Source organism: Megachile rotundata, chromosome 8, assembly GCF_050947335.1.
Source record: "Megachile rotundata isolate GNS110a chromosome 8, iyMegRotu1, whole genome shotgun sequence".
Lineage (NCBI taxonomy): Eukaryota > Metazoa > Arthropoda > Insecta > Hymenoptera > Megachilidae > Megachile > Megachile rotundata.
In genome coordinates this window covers 10,751,413-10,768,356 of record NC_134990.1, presented here as the reverse complement: position 1 = coordinate 10,768,356, position 16,944 = coordinate 10,751,413, and the positions used below count along the sequence as shown (strand labels likewise).

Genomic DNA, 16,944 nt, shown 5'->3' with positions numbered 1-16,944 from the left:
TGTTTATGTACTCATGATATGTCAAAGTCAAAATGTATACAAATATCATGCAGTTTGTAGAATGGATCTTTATACTTATAGATTTTTGCATATCATAAATTCATAAGTATCTGCAATTTAGTAGAGAATAATTTATATAAAAGTTGACGTATGAGCTGATAATAAGAAATAATTCAAGAAACACTTTTTTTTGAATGAGTGAAGTTGCTATTTATTTTTTTGCATTTTAATTGTATGCAACATGCTATATAATAGTGTAGGTATATGTAAATAATTATATTTTATTGATACTTTTATAAAATTAATAATTTTAAAAATAGATTGATATTGACTGAAATCTATATCATAAGTAATTGAATTTCTTAATAAGTCAAGAAACATATCAAAACAGTAATAAGTTTGTCCACGTTTTTTAACATAACATACAGCTGCATTTAAAATGTATCCTCCCCTGTATTCAAAACTGAAAAATAATAATGTTTAGACTGATTTTTCAACAAGTCTGTCAGAAAATTTATTTATAGCTGAAAAACTTAATGTTGGTTTTTTTCTAATTAGAATTATTGTACTACTGTAGATTTTATATTTTAAGGTTATGATTCGTTCTACTAAAATTTAAATTTATACTATAATAATACAGGTAACACATTTTTAAATATTTGTACCTAATATATGTAATTATTTTACCAATTATAATCTTAAATATTAATATTAGCAACGATAGTGGTAATAATTGTGACAGTAAAGTTGCACTGTGACAATACTTTTTAGTTGACAAGAAAGGTTATAAATTATTATTGTTACACTATATAATGGTATAACAAAATGTCAACAATGTGTAAAAAAAGGAAAAAAGAAATTTTACAGAAAGAGGAGCTTCAATTGCTTGATAAATCTGTAAGTATATATAATATTATATCTACTTATAGATATAATTTGAATAAAAAGTAAATAAGCTTACAATTAGTTTTCACATTTAAAAACTTCCAAATGTTAATTTGTTATAATTTGCACATCTTGTTTAATATTCCTTGTTTTTCAGGATTTAATAGAAAAACTAATACAATTGGAAGAGGAAAATAAACAATTAAATGCAATAATTAATAAGAGAAATGAAAAGTCCAAAGACAAAGATACCACTTGTAAATCACAAAAACCATTTGACTTCTCAAAGTATATAATTACATATAATTAATTAAGAAAATACTATGAGCAAATATATACAGTAGTGTAAATTAAATTTTGAATTAAATTTTAGATGTTATAAGAGGCACATCCTTTTAAAATTCTATTACCTCGGATGGGATTGCAATGGTTTTGTTGTACAAGAAAATACTGACAATACAATAGAGCAGCATATATTTGCAGCGTTAATAAAAAGTTGTTGTATAGAATCACGAGAGACTTCAAATTATCACAGATGCGGCAGAACTGATAAAGGTGTCAGTTCATTTTCTCAAGTGATCTCATTAGATATTAGAAGTAAATTAAAACCAGAAGATCAAAACAAATTGGAGGATGAACTTCCATATTGTAAAATATTGAATAGATTACTCCCTTCTAATATAAGATGTACTGCATGGTGTCCAGTATCAGATGATGTCTCAGCAAGATTTGACTGCAAATTCCGGACATATAAATATTTTTTTCCAAGAGGAAATTTAAATATTGATGCTATGGATAAAGCTGTTAAGTATATCATAGGGGAGCATGACTTTCGAAATATTTGTAAAATGGATGTTGCCAATGGTGTTGTAAATTATATGAGAACAATTATGAGTGCAGAAGTATCTTTATATCGACAAAATTCTAAACATATATCAGGTAACTATCTTTCCATTTGTATATTTAGTTATATTTATAGATGACTTTTAATCATTTATTTTGAATTATTAATTTATCAGTAGCTAATGATATCCTGAATCTTTCAACTTCCTTTTAAAATGTTTTTTCATTAAATATTTCTTGAAAATTATTGTGATAGTTTAGATAGTTTAGATATGATTATCTGCAGGTCAAAGTATGTTTTAAAATACTAAATCATTAAGATTCCTTATTTTGAATTATTATATCATTTATATATTGTAGATACTAGTTATTTTTAAGTATGAATATTGCTTTCTCATCATTTTCGTAAACTTTGTCCTTAAACTTTTCTAGATAACATAAAAAAAGTATTGGAAGCAAATATTGCTTAATGCTTCAATGTTATCATAAATGATATGTATGCATGCATATACATACCATGTGCAACAGAAATGAAACTTACTTTGTATGACTCTTACTTTAATTAACACTAAAAAAAAATAAGCATTATAACTTTTTTAAAAGTAAGCACTATAAAAATAAGCACTATAATTGTTTTACAGGATATGATATATGTCAATTAATTATAACAAGTCAAGCATTTTTATGGCATCAAATTCGTTGCTTAATGGGTGTTCTATTACTTGTTGGTCAAGAAAAAGAAAAACCAGAAGTGATTTTAGAACTCTTAGATATTTCAAAATGTCCTAGAAAACCTCAATATAATTTAGCTCATGAAGTGCCATTGAATCTATGGTATTGCGAATATGAAGCTAAGCAGTGGTATATTGATCAACAGGAATTAATAAACACAGTAAAAATTTTGCAAAAAGACTGGACTCTTAATACAGTAAAGTATGAATAAGTTCAGTTTTATTCAAAAACAAATATTTATAATAATTTTAGGTTTAGAAAATTATATCCACATAATATAGTTCTTAGTGATTAATTATTCTGTTTTAAATAGATCAGTTATGATTGAGAACATGTTACTGAATCTGGAAGATTCTATGAACTGTAAAAATTTATCCTTTCAAAATGATTGTCTTCTTCTTGGTGTACAATCCAAAACGTATCAACCATTAATGAAACGAGTAACTTGTGGTTAGTATACAAATTTGGAAGCTTTTAATGATATAGTTTTAATAATATAGTTATATTAAACGTAAATTCTGTTTATAGAAAGTTTGGAAAGTAAAATAAGGCATTACGAAAATAAGAAGAAAAGAAAAGAGTTATCTGATTGAATGATGATATTTAAAATGTAATTTAATTATTAAACAGATTAATGACTAAACAAGATTTATGACAATTCAGAAATTGATAATAATAAATAAATACATTAAGTTTTTTAAAACATGTTAACAAATATTTCTTCTTTTGTCAGCCAATAATTTAAATGCTATATTTTAAACATTTTTTTAAGTTGTAAACGTATCAGAAAAACAAGTAATTGACTGAATCGATTATAAACAGTTTATCATTTATTGCATATAAAACAATTTACATATTGTATACATTGTATATTTTTCATGTATTTTCATGTGCCATAAATGCATAAATATCAACAGTCTATTTAAAAGTATATAATTACAATTACAAATTACTGAATTTTTATGAATTCATTTTGAAATTATTTAAAATTACATTCGTTAACAATTAATAGAAAATTTATTCCTAAAAGTGTAAGATTTGTATCTACAGAAACAATATTCACTTGTTAAATGATTAATTTCAATTGCATTATTTCATTTATATTGTACAAAATTTTCTTCATATTTACATTTATCATAAGGAAAATAAATCCTTTTCTACCTCGTCATATGTACACGTAAACAATGCATCTTTTTAGGTTCATCGGTTAAGCAAGCTCATCAAACCGAGATTTAAAATAAATTAACAGTTCAACAAATATTAAACAATGTTCGTTTCAGACATAAGTTTACCACTAATAAGTCTCTCAAAACCAAGATTTGTTAGATCAATTGTTTGATATTTACCATCAAGAATTAATTCTGAAATTGCTCTACCTACTGCTGGTGATTGTTGGATTCCGTGTCCACTAAATCCAGTTGCAAAATATAAATTGCTATAGTATGGATGTTTTCCAATTATTCCATTTTGATCAAAGGTATTATATTCGTAGTATCCCGCCCAAGAAGATTTTAACTGCAACAACAAAATTTTTGCAATGTTTTTTTCCATATAAAAACCAGCAATTCCAAATATAACAAATATTAGAAGTGTTTAATATAATATTAATTGTATATTTTTATATACAAAATTTTTAATGTACAAAATACCTCTATATCATTTAAAAATATTTCTAAACGATTTGTAAAAACACGTACCTTTAGACTTTCAAAGGCTGTAACCCTTCTCGCAAGCATTGGCCAAACATGTTCATCAAAAAAATTATCATCGACGCTTAAATCGTCAACCGGAGGTTCATCACTTTCACATGGTGATCTCCCACAAATATAATTACCTCCTAAACCTTCTCTCCTAAATCGAATATATTATTTATAACAATATGCTGTGAATGGAAAAACCAAGATCTGAAGATTAACTTCATTCTTTAATGAATGAAGTCCTATACTTTTTCTATGTAAAATATTGCTAGTGTTTTTGAATGAACACTGCATGTTCTTATAAAATATACATTAAAATATTTCTAAAATATTGTTTTCTTACCTGAAGTATGTACCTGTATAATCTATTGTTATTGGTGTATTTATGCTTGGCCCATCAAGACAGTGGAAACAATAAACGTATCTTTTCCTATAAAATAAATATTTAACAATCTTCATATTGAAAGTAGGTATCAAGAAATAATAATAATATTAATTTTGGTTCATGATTAAGTATTTTCATTAGGAATAAATAATTACCGTGGTTCAACAGGTAAAGATATTCTTCGAATATCATTTGCTGCGCCAAGTTTGGCCATTTTTGCAACATTTCCACTAAAAGCACCTGCAGCTACGACAGCCGAGGAAAATTTTATTTTATGTGTTTCACCCTCTGGTGTTTTCACCTAATAACAAATATTTGTCCTTAATTTCAAATTATTGTATGTACAATATGACAATCTACTTAAATCAAAATAAATAAAAAACTTACAATTAATGCATCCAATAAATCAAAATTTTGCTCTATATTATTTTTATAAGCAAATCCTTGAGCTTCTGCAGTAATATATTCTGCTCCTAAAACCATCGCCTTTTTCTTAATAGCAGAAAGAAAAGCCCATGGATCAAACCATCCTTCTTTCTCTAACCCTAAACAGCCCAATTCAATATCTTCTGTATTTAACCAAGAAAACATGTCCTTTAACTTTTGGGCTGTTAACAAAATGTTCTTTGCTCCAAGAAAATTCTGTAATTTAGAATTTTGTGATAATACTTCAGCACCTTCTTTTGATGCTAACATTAAGTACCCATTAGGTTGAAAATATGGATCAATCAAAGTGTTTTCACCGACACCCAAATAATCATTAATGTTACGTATAAATTCGGCACCAAAAAGGGACATTTCAATATTTTCTGTAAGGGAAAATTGTTGACGTAGACCTCCACAAGAAAGAACTGTTGACGCTTTAGTGTACTGCAAATAATTTTATTATATTATTAAATGAATCATAATTATTTTTTAATAAATTTCAGTTTATTTGTCCTATTTCTTATATTTAAACTTCTTTAGCAAACTTACTGTGGGATCTCTTTCAATAACTATAACTTTGAGGTCTTTAAAAACTCGTTTTTTCAACCAGTATGCTATTGAACTACCCATTGCTCCACCTCCAATTATCACAACATCACATTGTTGTGGAATTATTGGTGGACGACCCATCCATCTTATTAAATCTTCATCATCATCTTTCATTTTTGGTAGAAGGGCTTCCTTTATTGATACTACATTATTTTTTAAGTCCTTTAAAGTTAAGGATGTCTTATCCTGTCCCTAAAGAATTTAAAATTTGTCAAAATTGTTACATTATAAATTTATATACAGTTTACGGTCAATGTAAATAATAAAATGTGTATATTTTGCTAAAGCTTAATAAATAATAAATCATTCCATATTACAATCATTGTTAATTTATCTTGTATATGAAATGCAATAAGTTACAAATGTTCATGTGTAATATAAAAATTATATAACGTTAGTTTTTTTATTTATTAAAACTAAATAAATTAATTTTGAAAATTCATTTTCCGTTTTTATAAATTATAGAAAAAAACATTATTCATGTTAAAATTTGTAGGAGATAGAGATAATTATCTGCTTATCAGTATTATTTTACAGTAATGAAATAAATTTCGTTTGCCGATTATTTAAATGAAAGACGAAAAGTTGAATTAAAATTTACAAATAATTAATATCCGCAACAAGTAAGAGCAAAATTAAAATTTGCAATAATAAATAACAAACAGAACCAGAATAAATACAGTAAAAACAAATGAATTAAAGTAGTTCTAATTTTACATTAAAATTGAAATATTAACCTCAAAATTTTGTTTAATGTATTTACCTTTTTCGCAAAAGTTCTTTTCATTTGGAAACATACACATTTTTGTGAAGAATTAATTTGTTTTTTGTATTTAATGAAACAGCGTAACATATTTATAACTACTTAAATTTTTGATCGAAGTTAAAGATGTTACTGTCTTGTAACAGTAAATAATAATTGTAGAAACATCATAAGCTATACCACATTTATATACAGAAACGATGCAAGTAAAATAAACAAGTAATTAAAAAGTCACTCCTTAACAAAAATGTGATTGAGATAAATCATTTTATGTTTTGTAAGCATGAACTTTCTGCTCAACCCCATTTTATCTCTCCTTCTTTATCTCCATTGATACTATTTTCAATATTACAAAACAATAATGTATTAACGCTCGGTAAATGATATAAAATACTGTCTATTTATCAGATTTATTTCTTTTTTTTCAATGAATTAGTTAAATGAGTATTACAAAGTGAATACAACAAAATAAATGTATATGACAAGAATGATATAACCTATAATCATATGTTTTAAAGAAAACATCTACTTATAGTAGCATTTAAATGCATTTATCTGAAAATTATTTTAATGGTTATGTCAAGATATCATTCTTTATATAAGTATCAATTAATCATTTAATGATATTTCTTTTAATTAAAAGTAATAAATTTCATATATGGTTTACATATACATTTAATGTAATTTTATAAACAAAAGTTTAACAGAATTTGTAAAACTCAATAACTAGGTATTAATGAAAGTTTATAGCAACCTTTGTATTAAAATATGTATATTTATATTTAACAATAGCTTAAAAGTAATGGTAATACTTATTTACATAATTGTTTTTATATTCAGTTTATAAAAACATGAAACGATGTATTAAATAGAAAAATTATTTCTATAGAGGATGTTTCCCTGGTTTAATAATTGTTTTACATGTTTTTAGGTTATTTTGCTCTTTTGACATCCTTTAATAACTAATATTTTGTCACAGTTATTCACAATAACTCTTCCATAAGGAAGAATTTGAAAATTATCAACCTTTGTGGTTCTGTCCATCAATCATACTACATGGAATGAGAACTAATTTAGGAATCATTCCTGGAGGTGCGATAAACTGTTGAGTACTCTGTGGTGTAGTGCGCCCAGAGTACCTCAGTTCTGCCTCTGTTACTATTTTACAAATGTCCATTTTAATATCTGCTTGTGCTTTTGGAGGAAGTCGTTTAACAGTTTGTGCCATACTATCAAAAAAGAGTTCTATACTACTTTTTCCTTCTGGCGCTAAATAGACTTGGTCATAATTATTCTGGGTCTCCTTAAAAAAATTGTCTTCATGAATTTATACTGATAATAAAATAAAATTATATTTCAATACTTACTTCTACTTTGGCAACATTCTTCGTAGGACTATTTGTTGGTGCATTAACAAAAATTGGTGTATCAACTGTTTTATTCTTGAAAGATGAAGTTTTTAAGATACTGTAAGTTGTAGGCACTTCTAGAGATTCAACTTTCATTTTCTTTGGTCTTATTTTCCTATATTTTGACTGAATTTGTTGTGTATATGTATCAATGTCATGTTGCATTGTTTCTTCTACCTCTATATTTTTTATTACATTATCTCCATTGTCATTTAGTTCTACAGAATTGTGATCCAAAATTGGATCAGCTGTTGTTTCTTCTAGAACCTCCAAGTATTCACTATAATCTTCATCGTTACGATCTTCCAACTGTTCTAATAAACCTTCAGAACTAATACCACCAGCATTTATATCTTGAATATAATCTTCTGTTAACTCTACACTTTGTGGCTGATAGTCCGATTCGTACCTGAAACATGTCTGTTTACGTTTAATATTCTTTACTTAAATATTAAATAGTGTTCACTTAACATATAATTACAGTGGGGTTATCTAATAACCAACTACCTTATAATGATTAAATGCTATAACGAACAGTTCAAATCAAAACATAATGAATACAAAATAGAAACACATTTACTGCCACAATATATGCAATCATGTATGACATTTAACATTGTGTATAGAATATGTATATTTTAACATTTTGCATAAATAACATCATTTCATATGATGTGATAACAATGCACTACTGCCATAATCAGCTATTGTACTCTGCCTTTGTTACCACAGTATAGAAACAACTGACATATATACATATATCTCTGTATATATATCTGTATTTAATATTCTTAAGTATGTATTCTATAATAAAGAGTTCTGGAACAAATTAATTTGTTATAGAATACCCCACTATAATAATATAATAATATAAATAATTATAATTATATAAATAGATTAGAACTAATGTTAAAGATAGATTAATGAAAAATTTTCTTACGGAAATTTTAAGAAACTAAGATGGTCCTCAAAAATCCATTTCTTTCTGCGAACTCCCTTCTCTGTTTTATTTTTATACTTAAGTATGCGACAATAAGTATCTCTTAAGTTTTTCCATCTTAATCTCACCCAGGTAGCTAAACATATCAAACTTTAATTACATTTATTTTATTCATTTATAGATATATATAAAATAATAAGATGAATACAAATGGTATTAGAAACTTTTTATTATAACTAAAGTTGGAATAAACATTGTTTTTTATATGTAAAAAACCTAATTTTTAAAAATTATATTTATTTTTTTATGTCTTTATTGTTAATTTTTTTTAAGAAAAAAATGAGTAATTATGCAAATACAAATTTGTTAATATTGATAATAATTACTATATTTAGTTTCTTTTTTTTTAAATAAAACAATTTTTTTTGCTTCTGTATTCATTTGAATTGTTATAATATTTATACTGAAAAAAGCAAGGGAATGATAAAATTTTGACTGATCAAATACAAGATTTAATGCAGAAATTACAGTAAATATTTTACTGAGATAAAGCCGTATATTAGTGAAATTATTGACAAGAAGAGTAAAAGGAGAAAATGAGTTCGTACGATCAAGACCAAGTTCATCAGAAATCCTCTTCCAAACCTTCTGCCGGAATTCCTGAAGTTTGACAGAAGAGCCCTTTACTTCAGCACTATACAAAACCGGGTGTTGTTTTATCGCCTCAATGATTTTCAACGAAATTTTATGTGAATCAGGCGGCATCGTCGGCACCATTTCGTCCGTTGGAAATCGTTCGAAGAAACGAACCGCTTGTCGTTAATATTGGAAACTCGATCCTATGCTTCTGATTCAAGAATTAAGCAAAATTTGTAAACGGCGTAAAAAAATTTGAAAATATGAGAAGGATTTAATCAGACATTTTACTAAGATAAATATTGTCAATTTATTTAATAATTAAACAAAATGAAATCGATGGATTCATTTATTTTGACGTTATTCATAAATTAAATAATTAAATGGGATATTTAATAAAAGATATGCATAAATTTGTATTTTGAAAATTATTAACAGATTTGTGTTTTAATTAAACTAAAATAATCTATATACTTGTTATTTGGGAACAAGATTGAAGGTTGGATTCCTTGTTTAATATAATAATTTTACAGAATTCTGCCACAAATCTTATAATTCAGAATGTATGACAAGGCTTGAATTCATTGCACAATGATATTGGTAAAAATTTGTTCAATTTGAGATGACTAAAGTTCGCGTCGCGTTTTAAGAATCGGTCGTTAAGTAATCGAAAACTGGAGTCCGTAAATGAAACGACAATCGCCATTCTTTCTGATTAACTGCACTTCCGTCGCGCTACTTTAACCGGAAGTCCTTCACTTTTTGTATGTTTTTGTTTTGAATCAAACTTTATATGAATTTCAATATAATTATTCAAACTTCTTGATGCTGTATTTTAATGTAGATAACATTCTTTAATATTAACACACTTTAGATATACATTTTAACTCCATACAGTATTTACAGACATAGAATAAATTGCACATGAAAAATTATATTAATAAAATTGTAATTAGAAATAAATTAGTAATTAAAAAATAAGACGAAATTCTAAGTTACTAAATTTCCAAGTCTGTGAATTCTTAAATTACAAAATTCTCAAATTCTAAATATATTAATTTTTGCATTCTTAAATTTCCTAAATTTTAAAATTCCTAAAGTTGTAAAATTACGAACTGCCAAATTACTAAATTCCTAAATTTCTTAATTTCTGAAGTTTCAAAACTAATTGTTTGTGAATTTGAAAATTTGTACCTTTGGGAGCTTTAAAATTAAAATTTTTGCTAATGATACGTAAAAAAATCAACGAATGATAAAAAATATGAAATAATGGGGTCTTTCCCCTGCGTTACCACTTTTCCTAGGAAACTTATCAGGCTCGCCAATCACGGTTTTTACGAATATTATTTCTATTATTATTTATTATCCTTTAAAATTAGACATTTTTATCAAAATTAGGATGAATGCAATTTTAAATAGTGTATGATTTTTTTATTTTACATTTAGGTCATTTTAAAACCCCCTTGTAAGGTTTTTCAAACTTGACGTTCTATCTAGTACTTGTTTACATAGTATATGATCGTTACATGGTTAGATAAGTAACCCTAAAAGTAGGTCTAGTTTTTACCAAAATTGATTTGTAAATTGAAAACAAATGGCTCAGTTACCTTCAGGATTTGTTTCTCATACCAGAAAAGTATGTAGTCTTTACAAACGTGCTTTACGTGCAATTGAAGATTGTTATCAAGCTAGACACGACATTAGGTAGGTAATACATAAATATTTTAATAAGTTTTTAATATTGATTTAAATAATTACAATTTCTCATGTTGTAATTTTTATTTATAATGATAGTTACTCTAATTATTAATATATTAGTTTCCATTTCTTTAAGTTATCAGTTATAATTTAGTATCAATTAAATTGCATTGACATTATGTAAATGCAAGAAATGATTTTTTAAATTGAGCCCTACGTCAGTATTTTAAGATAGTCCATTAGTCCAATGTTGTTTTCTTTTACGATTCTTTTGATATTTTCATAGTTTCAAAAGCACTTTTCTTTCAAATTTATAAAATCGAAAAATGTTACGCATCAATATGTTTTTTATTATCTAAGTAGTAGCAGGATACATATGAGTAATATATGTATAGCATAACATGCTCTTATGATACTTAACAATTATAATTTGATTTCTATATTTTAAAATTGAAATTAAATAAATTAAATATTTTAATATGTAACATTAAATCTAATTATATATTGTTATTTTGATTTAGATATCATTCAGTTATATTAAGGCAACGCTTTGAAGAACATCGTAACATAAAAGATGTACGTGTTGCCAAAAAACTGTTATTAGATGGTGAAGAAGAACTGTTTCAAAATCAGCATTATCAGCCAAAAAAATTTCCTGAATCTGTAGGTGGAGTAGCTTATAATCGATCGCCTTATATACCAGATTCTGTTCTTGACTATTGGGATGGAAATGAAAAAGCTAGATATCCAAAATACTTTGCATTAAGAGAAGAACTTAAAAAGGAGTATGAAAAGTTATATTATAAATTGTATCCTAAAACTCCTGAAGAAAAAAAGAAGTAAACATTTACAGTAAGAAATTGGTATTTATATAGGTATAACGTTTAGATGTGATATTTATCTGTATATATAAAAAATAAAAAGTTGTTAATACCTTTATATTGTTTTCATTTTTTCAATATTAAGAAAACTTGTATGTAATAGATTCATATAAGAACTACTTAAATGAGATCAATAAGTAAGCATCTCAACTCAAATATAATTAATAAAATATATTATTCATTAAGTAGTCATTACTTTCTTTTTAGAAATATCTATTCTGACATATGCATGTCAGAATCTGCATAAGTTATATGCATATGTTATTAGGTATAGTAGCACAAAAGAATATATCATAAATAGGTAATGTTTTATAATTTTAAAATAGGCCACTAGGTAGCGTAGTAGAGGAATATAAATTAAACATGAATTCACATGCTTAAACTTTCATCTTCCAAGTGTCATTCGTATTTCAGTTGTCATAAATTCTTTACTGTCATGTTATGTATAAAAAAATGGTTAATTTAGAGGAGTACAAAAGTAAATTGGAACAAATTCGTCAGCATGCACAGAAAAATGGAATTTCTGAATCTGACATTAATCAAGCTTTACAAAATTCGTTTTGTATTCTTGAAAGAAGAAATAAAAAATGTGGTGTTTCTTTCTGCACAAAAATTATAGCTGTAGTCATTTTTATTACAATTGTATGTTTTATATCTTTCGATCAAAGGTTTTTGGTAGTTATGTTAGTTAGGAATTTACAGAATTCCATTTATCCAGGTTTAAAATTACTTCGAAAAATAGCTGTACCAGTAATTGAACAGTATCCTTCTTTATCTGGTATGTCATAATTTTTTTTAATGTTACTAATAAAGTATAAAAAAAATTGTATTAATGTTATATTTATACGCATAATTCAGTTGTATATGTAAATGTACTATAAAATCAATTATTAATAATTAATATATAATAAAAATGTGTTTAAATAGTAAAATATAGCATTTCGATTTTTTAATATAGCATTATGATTCTTTGATATGATCTTTAGTATAGCATTATGATCCTTTATTTTAATTAAAATTTTATATTCCATCTATTTAATTTACATCACCTTTTTACTTTTATGTTTATACCTTTTAGATTTTTATGAAGAATGGTGTATATTAGAAAATCCATTTTTCTATGTACACGATATGGATTGTTGGCCATGCAGTGTTGTACATTTCATACCTGATTTAACAGGATATCAAATATCCAGGTCATTTAATCCTGGAATTCCTTATACAAAAACAGAAAACTTTTCAGAGGTTCATATGGAAGATATACGACAACTATATTTAGGAAATTCAGAAATGTTTGAAAAAGATGCTGCGAAAGTATTTTCTAACAATTTAACTTATAGGTATACTGAAATTACGAAATATATATTAACAAAAAACGAATTTGAAGTTTGTTTTATACAGAGATATAGTTTTATGAGTGAAACATTGTTTCAGAAATATTAGAGATATTATGGAAAGTAAAGTAGACTTACATCCTACAGAAAATTTAAATAATCATATTACTTGGAGAATCAATCGAATGACTCCAGCAAGAATTTTGAGGAAATTATTTCCAAAACCTACAGATACACCAAATTGGTGGGAACAGAGCATAGAGAGATTTATTTTTTTTGATGAACCAAAATCTCCACCTTATTCTTTAGTAAGAAATTATACTTATTTCATATATTTTGTATTATAATTTAAAAGAATTTACTATATGCTTTCTATAACAAGAACCATCAATATTCTTTAATTGATAACAAAATTTGCAAACATAGTTATTGTAATTAAGTATTATTAAGTATAAATAACTTTTCCAATTAATAGATTTAATTTGTAAAACTGCAGCCAAATCCTGAATGCAGTAATGTAGTGATTAGATGTGCAACAGGTACAAGACTGATAAAAATGATAGCAAGTTCAGAATGTACTAGTTCTTGTAAATCATTTACAGTATTATTATCCTCTGGAAAAACTTGTAAGTATATTCATTTGTACTAAATTAAATAAATCAATTAATTTATAATTGATTACATTATTTACATATTTTGGGCTTAACTACTACATGATTTTAACAGAAAATTTATTTACATTTCATTCTACTTACATATATTCTGTACTATTATTTAACAATTCACTGTTAAAACTACATATTTTTCAGTGTGGTACAATTGGTGGTACTGGCGTCCGATTAGCCTTCCAACTTTAAATTCAACAAGTATTTCCATTAGTTACTTGACTTCTTTTTGTTAAATTGTATTTTTATATAATTTCGATTATTTATACATAATTACGTTTATACTAAATAATTTGTCTACAGTGATGTGGTTATTTTCATTATCCTTTCATTAAAATAAGTGTTTGTGCATATCCGTTTATATAATTGCAATTTTAATTACTTTGTGCTAATTTTGACAGAGTTATCGTTTAGCCAGTAAATCTTTGTAAAATTGGGGTGGTGAGATCTGTTTGTATTAAAAAAAAAATTAAAAAAAAAAGCATTTGATTTTAGATTAAGGAATGTGTTTTATGGCTTGGTCAACAGAATTATATTGAAATCAATTCAATATCAATAATTAAACTAAAAAATTAATTACTTATTTTTTGTTACATTATGTTTAATGTAATATTTCAAATAAATAAGCATATATCCTTCAAATAAATAAATTCTTTAAATTTATTTCCTAAGCTTCAATCTAACTTTTCTTGTAGTTTTTGTTTAAATAAAACAGGTACTAATGAAAGTACTGCAAATACACACAACATTAAGATGCTATTCCAAGACCATGCATCACTAGATGATGTCAAGTTTTGTAATGTCTGTCCTGCTTGTATTGCAACAAATGATGGTGGAGCCACTCCAAAGAAAGTACCCAAAGTAAATGGTGCAAGGGGCACTCCTATTACAGGACTGGCTAAATTTATAAACCAATTTGGAAGTAGTGGAGTCATCCGAAGGAACAGCATATAATTAAAAAGGTGGTGTTTGTGCTTTTTCACTGTTAGCGTCCATTCACGTGCTTTTTCTGGGAAATACTTGAAAAGTAATATACGTCCCAAAATTGATGATAGAAGATAACAAAGTGATGCTCCTACTGCACTACAGGTGCATACTAACAATAAAGCTAAAGGAAATGGGAAAAGAAAACCAGAAAGAATTGAAAGGAAAATAGAACCTGGAATAGCAAAAGTTTGTAGACTGAATTCATGTTAAGGAATTAATATTTTTTAAATTAAACGAAAAACTGTGTTTAGATGTATGAACTAAATCAATGAGTTGATGTACAATGTAAGTTCAAATACACGTTCCTGTTTTTCAATTCATTGATTCAATTTATGTAATTTGTTTCTGCACTTAATTTTAAATCATGTTAGTAGCAATGCTTGTTTCACAATTAAAATAATCTCATTTGTAAACTGCAGATATTTATGCATTTTAGATATATCAAAACCTTCAAAGTAATATACAGTTTGAATTACAATAATTGACATAAAAAACCTATAATTGTTTATGATGCGAACACTATGTGTAAGTTTAAATGTAGGAATTAAATTATCAAAGGATACAAAATATACGTGATAAATAATCCAGTCAGCACTTGAAAGTAATATAAATCTTTATATCGGCCCAACAGTTTACCCAAATTTTTTGCATCCTCTATATGTAATGGTAACTTCATGTGTTGTCGTTCATCTCTAAAAAAAAGTCATAAATTAAAATATTTCTTTACATCATACATTTTTATAATTTTTTCTTACTCTGCGAGTTGTGGAAAACTAGTATATACATAAAATAGCGCCAATAATGAGGTAATGAAAATTATTGCAACTGTTAGGAAAGCTTGCTTTGTCGATGCCTCATTGGAGGAATCTGAAATTAAGGTTTGTTATGTTTGCTTTTGTAATTATAGTAATTTGTTTGAATAGGTTAGAATATGAAATTTAACAATAAATAAGTATGAAAGTAATATTCCCAAATCTAATTAACAAAATAACATGGAGTCATTCTAAGTGAAATTATTCAATGAAAACTTCACTCATAAAAATTTATGTACAGAACTGCTTTTTAAGGTTAGAATTCTCTGATCCTCTTTCCTTTATTAATAAATAAGATATTTACAAGTAATAAACAACTAAATTGTAAAACGTGTAAGTAACTTGAAATTTAAAGACGTTTATTAAACAATCATTGAAAGATTAAATAAAATACAATAATAATCATTATTTATAGTTCGAAATCTGATATAAAGAAAAAGGGTAAGTAACAGATTATGAAATTAATTTGACAACTTTTAAAATAATATATTATAAAAAATTATCTTACCGATACTTTGTTTTACTCTAGTTTCTGTTTTCATAACTAGATCGTTACTGTTCTTTCATAAGTTAATTCCTGAGAAATGCAAGATGGCGCGCAAGTAGAAGAAAATCTTTGGTCCTTTTTGTACCAAGTTCAATAATTTTATTTGTATGTACGTATTCACAATTATTATATAAACTACTTATTATATGTAAATTAAACACAGAAATTATGTTATTTAATTATTCATTTAAAACCCGAGTAATATATGATCTGATAGCAATAATAAAAAAATAAATTTCAAAATTATAAATTGATTTAAAATGTTTATATATTTTTTATAATCATTTTTTAACATTTCTTCCTCGTTTTAAATACTGTATTATTAATGTAAGTATTTATGTTTTTAAAATGAAAAAAACTAAAATATTTATAATTATACAGGCTATATACAATAATAATAATTCAAACCAGATTAGATATAGTTTAGGTGATTGACAATATAAAATAATAAAATTATATAGCCTGTTATAACGTGACAATGTTACATCTGTCGAATTAAAAAGTAATTTTTCATAATTATTGTATAATAAATTGAATCGATTGAACAATTTAATCATTGTTTTATAATTGCAAGTATAAAGTAAATATTGCAACTAAGGTGTAATTTATTTTAAAGTACTGCTATTTCGCGTTATTCTTTGTTGTTAAAGGTATCATTGCAATTTTATAAGTAACGATGTTTAAAGCCATCACTA

General features: G+C 25.6%; 5 protein-coding genes across 12 annotated transcripts; 3 read left to right on the top strand and 2 right to left on the bottom strand.

Annotated features, from left to right (window-relative positions):
- Positions 1-68: 68 nt before the first annotated feature.
- On the top strand, positions 69-3,163 carry LOC100882859 (tRNA pseudouridine(38/39) synthase). Of its 2 annotated transcripts, XM_012294121.2 has the most exons (7): positions 69-640; positions 716-897; positions 1,043-1,173; positions 1,259-1,824; positions 2,370-2,661; positions 2,774-2,910; positions 2,989-3,163. In XM_012294121.2, exons 2-7 carry the CDS (start codon positions 826-828, stop codon positions 3,051-3,053), a joined length of 1,263 nt encoding a protein of 420 aa, XP_012149511.2. In that variant the 5' UTR covers positions 69-640; positions 716-825; the 3' UTR covers positions 3,054-3,163. The 2 variants fall into 2 exon arrangements, with proteins under 2 accessions (XP_012149511.2, XP_003707139.2); XM_003707091.3 differs by lacking the exon at positions 69-640 and having other exon boundaries at positions 660-897.
- A 360-nt stretch (positions 3,164-3,523) lies between these two features.
- LOC100882749 (FAD-dependent oxidoreductase domain-containing protein 1) lies at positions 3,524-10,056 on the bottom strand. Of its 7 annotated transcripts, XM_012294115.2 has the most exons (10): positions 9,800-10,056; positions 9,298-9,536; positions 8,690-8,825; positions 7,708-8,158; positions 5,518-5,769; positions 4,930-5,412; positions 4,698-4,843; positions 4,501-4,587; positions 4,158-4,311; positions 3,524-3,975 (listed from the first exon to the last, which is right to left on the bottom strand). In XM_012294115.2, the coding sequence occupies exons 2-10, from the start codon at positions 9,464-9,466 to the stop codon at positions 3,721-3,723; spliced, it is 2,133 nt and encodes a 710-aa protein (XP_012149505.1). In that variant the 5' UTR covers positions 9,467-9,536; positions 9,800-10,056; the 3' UTR covers positions 3,524-3,720. The 7 variants fall into 7 exon arrangements, with proteins under 7 accessions (XP_012149505.1, XP_076390880.1, XP_012149507.1 ...); XM_076534765.1 differs by lacking the exon at positions 9,800-10,056 and having other exon boundaries at positions 9,298-9,711; XM_012294117.2 differs by lacking the exon at positions 9,800-10,056 and having other exon boundaries at positions 7,708-8,169; positions 8,690-8,839; positions 9,298-9,436.
- Positions 10,057-10,824: 768 nt separating this feature from the next.
- Positions 10,825-11,962, top strand: ND-B22 (NADH dehydrogenase (ubiquinone) B22 subunit). The gene is made up of 2 exons (XM_003707054.3): positions 10,825-11,029; positions 11,545-11,962. The coding sequence occupies exons 1-2, from the start codon at positions 10,920-10,922 to the stop codon at positions 11,864-11,866; spliced, it is 432 nt and encodes a 143-aa protein (XP_003707102.1). The 5' UTR covers positions 10,825-10,919; the 3' UTR covers positions 11,867-11,962.
- Positions 11,963-12,109: 147 nt separating this feature from the next.
- LOC100882638 (uncharacterized) lies at positions 12,110-15,085 on the top strand. Its single transcript, XM_003707089.3, has 5 exons — positions 12,110-12,682; positions 12,983-13,244; positions 13,339-13,546; positions 13,735-13,864; positions 14,048-15,085. Exons 1-5 carry the CDS (start codon positions 12,346-12,348, stop codon positions 14,137-14,139), a joined length of 1,029 nt encoding a protein of 342 aa, XP_003707137.2. The 5' UTR covers positions 12,110-12,345; the 3' UTR covers positions 14,140-15,085.
- stas (Transmembrane protein stas) lies at positions 13,953-16,335 on the bottom strand. Its single transcript, XM_076534766.1, has 4 exons — positions 16,211-16,335; positions 15,646-15,757; positions 15,454-15,582; positions 13,953-15,085 (listed from the first exon to the last, which is right to left on the bottom strand). Exons 1-4 carry the CDS (start codon positions 16,242-16,244, stop codon positions 14,578-14,580), a joined length of 783 nt encoding a protein of 260 aa, XP_076390881.1. The 5' UTR covers positions 16,245-16,335; the 3' UTR covers positions 13,953-14,577.
- Between the last annotated feature and the right edge of the window lie 609 nt (positions 16,336-16,944).